Source organism: Ictalurus punctatus, chromosome 10, assembly GCF_001660625.3.
Source record: "Ictalurus punctatus breed USDA103 chromosome 10, Coco_2.0, whole genome shotgun sequence".
Taxonomy (NCBI): domain Eukaryota; kingdom Metazoa; phylum Chordata; class Actinopteri; order Siluriformes; family Ictaluridae; genus Ictalurus; species Ictalurus punctatus.
Window position 1 is genome coordinate 23,798,144 of NC_030425.2, and position 9,421 is coordinate 23,807,564.

The following is a 9,421-nucleotide window of genomic DNA, read 5'->3' on the forward strand; positions in this document are numbered from 1 at the left end:
ATGCAGGGTGTATTCATGCCTCACACCCAGTATTCCCAGGATAGGTTCAGGATCCAGCCTGACTCGGATAAGGTGGTTACTGAAAATGAATGAATAATTTCTAATAATTTCTAAATAAAATACTGACAAACACAAGATTCACCACCATATTTTATATTCAACGATCAAATATGACATAATAACACAGTGATATCAACAACCCTCTGTTAAAAAAAAAAATCCCCCTAAATTTATATTAAGTATCTCTAATACCTGTGTAAATTATACAGACCACTGTTTGCACTGGTTGATAACAATAGTACATCAGGCGTTGGGGTGTAACAGTTTCACACAATCCCGACGTGTATTGTTTCTGTATTCCTATCAGTATAGGCATCTAAAATAGTTGCATCATAACTGCAAGTACAGTTTATGTGTAGTAACTGCACAATATGTAGACCGAAATCTAAAAAATTCTGTAATCAAATTTTTTTTTAAAAATTGTGTAGTCCGTCGTTCACTTCATCATCACAAAGAAATACAGAAGCAGCTATATGCAATAGATATTTTATACAAACAGTTTCAAGACACATCCTGAGATCTGACACTTAATTGCACTTGTCTAAGGGTCTATCATCTTGTCAAAGGTGAGAAGATGAATACAGGAAATGTTAAATCTTTGGAAATTATAGAATTGTATGCTTTGGATTACATTCGATCATTTGGTAAAAAGTAAATTCAAAGTATCTAGCTGTTAAAGGAATGACAGTAATAGAGTTATAACTTTCTAATAATGGACCCAAAATGAGTGCAACAAAATTGTAGTAAAAAAAACAAACAGAGAAGGACACAACGCTGACCTGTACCTCATAAATCCCACACTGCAAATAATTTATCTCATTTTAGCAAGTGAAAATATAGTCATTGATACACCAAATACAATACACCAAATATAAGATTAATATGCAATCATATAATTAGAATAATAATCCAATTTCTACATTTTAAAAAATCATTTCAAGCTTTAAATTTTCTAATTCTATTGGCAGATGTTTCTTCTTTCTACAAATAAATGCCAAAAATCAGCAAAATTATCTTCCAACATAAGGCATATTAGCTAGAAATAGGCTTAATGGTCATATATTTGGTTGAATCTTATAATAGGAAATACTAGTTAAATATGACTACATTCAATGTATATGCACAGACTAAGATGTAATTATTTTGAGATGCAACTTGACCTTGTGTGCATTTCCAATAAAGGTACAAAATTAAACACTCTCTAAAAATCCCTACAATATGGCTGTATAAAAAAAACCCCCACAAAATTTGTATTACTATACCCAGTAAAGCTTATACTGATTTGTTGTATATTTTTCATAAATTAAAAGATGACACCAGTACCTATTTTTTTTCTATGGGAAATACAGTACATCCTTGTTAGTGTCATTGCTGATATTGTAATCTATAGATCTATAACGGATCATCACAACGGGATGTAATTGTGGCTGGATTGTTGGAAAGTGGTCATAAGAAGACTAGATGCCCATAACTTTCTTCTCCTTGAAAAAGCTCTTAAGCATAAAAACTTGTCCGATGCTGACCACGCATATAATGACAGACTGTCCGATGGACCAATAATAAACGCGCTCATTTAGGTCCTCTGCTCTTAAGCGGTCCTGAGCTTCTCGAAGACGGTACTTCGTCTGAGTGTCTTCCACCACTTTCAAAATCTCATGGATGGATAAGCAGGTTGACTCCATCTGTAAATTCATGATTATTTTATTCAGAGATTTAATGAATTACAATAATGAGTTTTACTTCAAATACTTTCTCACATCAGGATTATAAATGTCAAGTGTGCAAACAAGTGTGTAAAAATAACAACAACAATAAAGCATCTGAGCTTTGGATGTTACCCAGCATGTATGCATGTACGTGTGTATGTGTGTGTACGTGTGTGTGTGCTCATTTTACCTGTGTAAGCGCTGTCTGCTTGTTCATACCAGGTAGTAGTCGTTCGTCGTCGCCTGATCTGAATTCTAAATACACAGTTTTATGAGAGAAGGTTGAAAACTCGTTGCTGAAGCAGATCTTGTAAACACCCTTCAAAGCTGTAGTATGGGTGAGGCTGTCATATTGCTTCTTGCGTTCTTCATACAATGCATTATTCATTGGATCTGTCACAAAACAGTCAACATCATAGTTGCCTCCAGCAATAACCTGCAATACAAAATAGATTTAAAATATTGTCAATATTGGCACAAGGTTTTTCCACTGCCAAAGTAACATAAACCCAGCAAACACAGAAAGTTTCGCTAACATTAGCATATAATTCCCATTTGGTTATTTTGTTGGGAATCATTTCATAAAGTTTGGGTTCTATTTTCTATTTTAGCTAACAAAGTTGGCACTGTTTCTGAAACATTTTGTAACAAGGAACATTTAATTGCTTTTAAGTGTTATTTTTTTTTAACTACACCTATATTTAAGGAACTTTCCCAAAACGTTCTTTCATGGTCTTATAACAGAAATAATCTTTTTTGTAACCAAAAAGTAACTTTCCAGGAACGTTCCTGTGGCATTCTTTCATGGTCTCAACAGTAAGTTCAACAAATAATTTTTTGTAACCAAAAACTAAAGCTCCAGGAACATTCCTGAAACAAGGAGGTTTGCTAAATAGGTACTGGTTTTGTAACTACGAAATAAAATTCCTGGAAGATTCACAAAACATTCTTTCATTGTTTTATAACAGGGGGGAAAAAATGCTAAAATAGGTACTATAATTTGTAATTATAAACTGACATTTTTGGAAACATTCTCAAAACATTTTTTCATGGTCTCATTAAATAAGGTCACCAAAAAGGTAAGCTACTGTTATTTGTACCTTCAAACTAACTTTCTGGGAACATTTTCCAAACGTTCTTTCCCTGAGTGATAACAGGAAGCTTGCCAGAAAAGTACTATAATTTGTAAACACACACTAACATTCCAGATACGTTCCCATAATGTTCTCTTATAGGAAATTCTCGAAATTCTGAAGTAGGCCTAACATTTCAGGTACGCTCCAGATGACCCAATTAGATAAACTTTTACATAAAAATTACACTAGACAGGAAATATTACTCCATCAAAAAACAGGATTTCAGTCATGAAAAAGAAATGGGGATCAGTAACTATTCTGTATTACAGATGTGATTGTGTATTCTGCAAAGCTAGTAATAAATGACATATAAAATAAAATCTCTGATTGAAAATAAATAGATCAACACAGGTGAACCAAGAAATAAATAATTACATTTATATATTGGACATGTTAGCTTTATATGCAACATAACATGTCCATTATAGAAAGTTCATCTGTGTTTATTTGTGATTTTAATTTTTCTTTTAAATGATCAGAGGTTAACTTAGAAAGAAATTATTACATTTACATACTGGACGTATTATATTGCAAATATAACTTCAGCAACATTTTTTTTTTTTTAAATTAAAGATTCAACTAACTTACTTGATAGTCGACATGAATCGTCACCCCCTCTTCTAATTCCTCGTAAAAACATTGTTTTTCGTTATCAGGTAGTTCAAAAGTCAGTTCAGTGCCACTAATCACAGCTGAGTACAGTGTCAAAATGATCAACACTACACCAAGCATATTTCTTAAATGTGCAAATATTATTTTTCCAGCAGACGCAGATATAAACGTACAGTGAGGTTAAATGTACAAATTTGTCAATGGGAATCAACTCTGACGTGGCATACAGACATTTCCGGGTTGTTGTAGACATGTTTTCAAATTAAAAGCATACTCGCTATAATTGCAAAACAAACGAAAAAACATATATTTTTTAAATGATTGAATCCAAGTGTACGCTGAGATTTAATTAAATTAATTCATTTCTCCTAAATGAATTAATATATAATAATAGCCTGTTATAATAATAGTGACTATGTAAAGGTATAGCGTCAGTTCTTTCCAGCTTGTTCGCAAACCAGTATTCTTTGTGCTAATTTCAGTTATTTTTGTTAGCCTGTAACAGCAACTGGGCTTTTATTTTGGCAGATTGTCAGCGCTAAATCCTGAAACCGGAAAAACAATACAGGACAGGCTTGTGGCGTTCCAGGCATATCGTTACTTTCTGGGTTAAAAAGCAGATTACAGGTGTTTGGTTATTGCACTGATACCTGATACTAAGTCTCTCTCTCTCTCTCTCTCTCTCTCTCTCTCTCTCTCTATATATATATATATATATATATATATATATATATATATATATATATATATATATATATATATATATACACACACAACCCCAATTCAATTCGATCAAGTAGGGACAGTATGGAAAATAAATAAATAAATAAATAAATAAATAAAGGTCATTTGAAAAATCAAGTCACCCTGTACTATACTGAAAGCATTAACTGAAGTTTTATTTTATGAATTTAATTTATTTTTTTTAAATAAACACTCATTTCAAATCTGTTGACTGCAACATACTCCAAAAACGTTGGGACAGTTGACTGTTTACCACTGTGTAACATCACCTTTTCTTTTAATAACACTTATTAAGGCAGGCCATGCTAGCACCCCCACGCTCTGTTTACACAACCATGTGCTTGTAATCCGGGCAGAATGTGGTTTGGCGTTGTCCTGCTCTGGATGGCAGCATATGTTGCTCCAAAATGTGTACATATCTTTCTGCATTAATGGTGCTCTCACAGATGTGCAAGTTACCCATGCCATGGGCACTGACACACCCCCATACCATGACAGACGCTGGCCTTTGAACCTGGCACTGATAACAGCTTGGATGGTCCTTTTCCTCTTTGGCCGGAGAACACGACGGCTGTTTTGTCCAAAAACTATTTGAAGTGTTGATTTGTGGCTTCTGCTTTGCATAGTAAAGCCTTAACTTGCATCTGTGGATGCAGCGGCGAATGGTGTTGATTGTCAAAGGTTTACCAAAGTATTCCCGAGTCCATGTCAGGATATCCGTTACAGACTCATGACGGCCTTGCAATTTACGCACCAAGATTTGACCATATTCCTTGAATCTTTTAATTATATTGTGCACTGTAGAAGGTGAAATGGCCAACATCCTACTCATTTGTCTTTGGGGAATGTTGTTCTCAAAGTGTTGGATTATTCGCTGACGCATCTGTTGGGCGAACCTCGACCCATCCATGCTCTTGAAGGACTAGGCCTTTTTTGGAGGCTCCTTATATACTATGATCAGACGATTGCCTCACCTGTTTCACATCACCTTCTTATTTCATCTCAACATTTACCTTTAAAAAACTATGCAGTTGATTTGGTAAAACACCTGGCCTTTATACGTTTTTTGTTTAAATACAAGTCAGATTTACAAATCACTCCTCTTTGTTTTTATTAGCATTTTCCATACTGTCCCAACTTTTTCGGAATTGAGGTCGTATATATATATATATATATATATATATATATATATATATATATATATATATATATATATATATATATATTATGGCATTTGCCTTTATCCAGAACGACTTACATTTTATCTCATTTTTATAGTTGAGGGTTAAGGGCCCAGCAGTGGCAGGTTGGTAGTGCTGGGATTTGAACTCGCCATCTTCCGATCTGGAGTCCACAGTATTAACCACTGAGCTGCAAAGAAAAAAGAGTAAAGATGCCTTCAAAAATAATGAAATTAAATGTTTCTACATTTTATAAATATATATATATAAAGAGCAGTAAAAAGTAATAAAAGGAAACAAAGTCAGTATTTGGTGTTACAACACTTTGGTTTACAAAAAAGAGCAGTCTCAGGTACAATTTGTGCATCTTTATAGGAAATTAACTGGTAAGTTTTATTGATTTTTATTGATTTTATTTTATTGAATATTCGTATTTAATATCTAATCATATGTCAAATGTTTTTGTACTCACTAGATAATGTAGAAGTCATAAAATAAAAATCTATACATACTAAAGGTACAAAAAGTGTATCCTTGAGGATACCACCCTTCCACAATGAGGAAAGGTACCTTGGGCTATATAAAATAAAGATGCTCTATATATTAAACTTAATGTTACCATCAAACATCAGAATGAGGTAAATGTGGTCTCAGTGACTTGAACCGTGACATGGTTGTTGGTGCCAGACGGGCTGCTTTGAGTATTTGAGAAACTGCTGATCTCCTGGGATTTTCACACACAACAGTCTCTAGAGATTACACAGAATGGGCAAAAAAATATCCTGTGAGAGGCAGCTTTGTGGTCGGAAAAGCATTGTTGATGAGAGAGGTCAAAGGAGAATGACCAGACTGGTTTGAGCTGACAGGAAGGCTATAGTAACTCAAATAACCACTCTTTACAAACCACTTTCGGTGAGCCTGTGCCCACTGTAGCCTCAGATTAGCCTCAGATAACCATTCCACCTCCAGGTTTGATGTATTGCTCATTCTAAGATGTTTTTCTGCTCAGCGCAGTTGTAAAGAGTGCTTATAAAACGTATTGTGGTACTTAACATTTTCTGGAAGGTGTCTCCAGTTTGTAACAGTTAGATGTAAAGCTGTTCCTTCATCAATGGAGAGTCTTCAGAACAGAGGACGTTTCTCAGTAACATGACAAGCTGTGTTGTTTGCCTTAATAACTTCAAGAAAGGAAAAAAAGAGGCTGGTAATGGAATGGCTGTTTGTTGCTGCTGTAACATGAGAGAAATTAACAATTAGCATATTGCATATATTCCAATCTTAATCTGATTAATCTGTTTTTGGCTCTCCCACTTGGTTGATCAGTGACTGCAGGGAGTACAGATGTCTAGCTTTACTCCACTCATTCATTTATTTTGCCATTTTTATTGACCCATTCACCCACAAAGCCAGTTAAGAGTGTGGGTAGGGAAACCACAAGACTACAGTAGAGTAGCTAGGCAGGAAATAAATTTAATAACTAAATACATCCATCTATTTTCTAGATTGCTTATCCTACACGGGGTTGTGGAGAGCCTGGAGCCTATCCCAGGGAACTCAGGGCATGAGGTGGAGGACACCTTGGACAGGGGACCAGCTCATCACAGGGCACAATTGCATACATTAAAACACCCATTCACATACTACTGACAGTTTGGAAATCAGTGTACAATGCATGTCTTTGGACTGAGGGAGGAAACTGGAGTACCCAGAAGAAACACAGGGAGAACATGCAGGCTCTGTGCACACAGGGCAGAGGCTGGATTTGAACCTTGGAGGTGTGAGGCAAATGTGCTAACCACTAAGCCACCATCCCCCTGTTATAGAAATATTGACAGGCATTTCTACATACAATAAATCTTTAAATAATAATAAAAATTGTGATTTTCATTTATTTACAGTCAGTACATGAATTTTGCATTAATTGTGAACATAAAACACTCAAAATAGTCAAATAAATGTTAACATAATATAAACTATATATTACATTAAATATAATATAAAAAATAAAACATTCACGTCATCATTTTTGTTTTTTTGATTGTACAGTAATTTTCTAATATGTTTTTATTATTTAAACATATCAGATCATTCAAATGTAGGATTACAATAACAAAATAACTTTACATTCATTCATTCATTCATTTATTCATTCATCTTCAGCAGGCACTTTATTCTGGTCAGGGACACAGTGATCTGGAGCCTACTCTAAGAAACCACTCTGGATGTGTCCAAAATAAAGAAGAAATATTACTCTAAAAGAGGACGTTCTCAAACTTTTCACAGATTAGGCTCGAGGTTTAAATTTGTACAATAAAATTCTGACAATTTCTCGCGCCATAGAGCTTTTTGTTCCTGAAATTTCCACAAAATAAAACATGAGATTTGGATTAAAGCCATTCAGTTTAACTAATCAGTTAAAGTACCTGTGACTATAAGAGCTCAATCATTAAAAAAATTAATAAATAAATCACAGTTACCAAGCTTTGCTGAACAAGCAATTAGTAGTGGTTACATTACTGATGTAACCACTCTTTATACCACTAAATGTGTATTATCCTAATATTGCATAAACAATATTACATAAAATCAATGACACACTCATCTCCTACCACATGGCTCGCATCCTCCTGAATGGGTACAGCTGTAAGTATCAGACACATACCCTTATCAGTTCTCCGTCCAACAGATTGACCATTAGCTGGGCTGGAAAAGTGATAAGGACATGTGAATGATCATTAGAGGAATGTACAGAGTATAATCCCCAATTCAAAGTTCCTACTGCTCGATCCAGTGTCCTCTTCAAGCAGAAGTGAGACGTGTCTGTGCTTTCGCCTCTGTATGTTCACAAACACCACAGTATTGAACTGATATTAGTAGAGTCCTTTTTTATTCATATTCACAGTTTTCATCCTAAAAGTCTTCAGAGAGTTCGGTCCCGCATACGGTCCACCACACTGCAAAGTTTAGAGACATCGTTCTGAGGAGTTTTATTCCCCCTTCACCCCACCTTCATATATTTCAACTCCCAATCAGATTTGGAGATCCGTGCTTAGGTTTCGCCTCAGGGCCAGAGGTTAAAGCCTATTTGCTTTATGTCCTGAAAGAAAATAAAATTGACCAGTGACTGGAACAGAGGTGGGACAGATGGGCGTCTGCTCCTCTGGCGTCATTCTGATCTTCACATGTCAGCTTCACTCTGCTTCTACTTCCCTGGAGGGAAAAGGAGGCAGTGAAAGCACTTTTTTTGTCATGCCCATGAAGGGGGAAGTACTTCCTGGTGCACTTAATATCTACTTATGTGTCTTTCACCTGTCAAGACAGTTTAATCTCTCACTTCGCTAAACGCTCTGAAAAGTTTTGGAATCAGATCAAATATGTGGTGAAATCTTTTCAACTTAATGACATGCCAACACATTTTAAATTGATGAATGAAGATATGTGGCATTGCAGCTCCACTGAAGTATGGTCATAACAAGTAAAGAGATGAATTTTTATACCATTATTATACCACACTGCTGTTGAATGCTTGATTCTGATTAGTCAGGATTTGTTGATTAATTTTCTATCAACTTAGACAGTCGTGCTGGCAAAGTTTATGTTAATGCACTCACTCTAATACAGTATAAGGCATCAGTTTAAACAATAAGTTTGTGGACACCTGACTATCACACCTATATGTGGTTCTTCCCCAAACTGTTGAAACAAAGTTGTATAGAATGTGTTCGTATTTTGTAGCACTAAAAAAAATTTCTTGGAACTAAGAGACTCAAACCTATTCCAGCATGACAATGCCCTCGTGCATAAAACAAGGTTCATGAAGACATGGTTTGCCAAGGCTGATGTAGAAGAACTCTAGTGGCCGGCACAGAACCCTGACGTTAACCTCACTGAATATCTTCCTGACGAATTAGAATGTTGACTGTGCACTAGGCCTTTTCACCCAACATTTAGTGCCCAAACTTAATGATACTCTTGTGGCTGA

General features: G+C 35.2%; 1 protein-coding gene across 1 annotated transcript; it reads right to left on the minus strand.

The window, feature by feature from the left end:
- Positions 1 to 137: 137 nt before the first annotated feature.
- tmed3 (transmembrane p24 trafficking protein 3) lies at positions 138 to 3,729 on the minus strand. The gene is made up of 3 exons (XM_017478624.3): positions 3,491 to 3,729; positions 1,957 to 2,202; positions 138 to 1,742 (listed from the first exon to the last, which is right to left on the minus strand). The coding sequence occupies exons 1-3, from the start codon at positions 3,632 to 3,634 to the stop codon at positions 1,518 to 1,520; spliced, it is 615 nt and encodes a 204-aa protein (XP_017334113.1). The 5' UTR covers positions 3,635 to 3,729; the 3' UTR covers positions 138 to 1,517.
- Between the last annotated feature and the right edge of the window lie 5,692 nt (positions 3,730 to 9,421).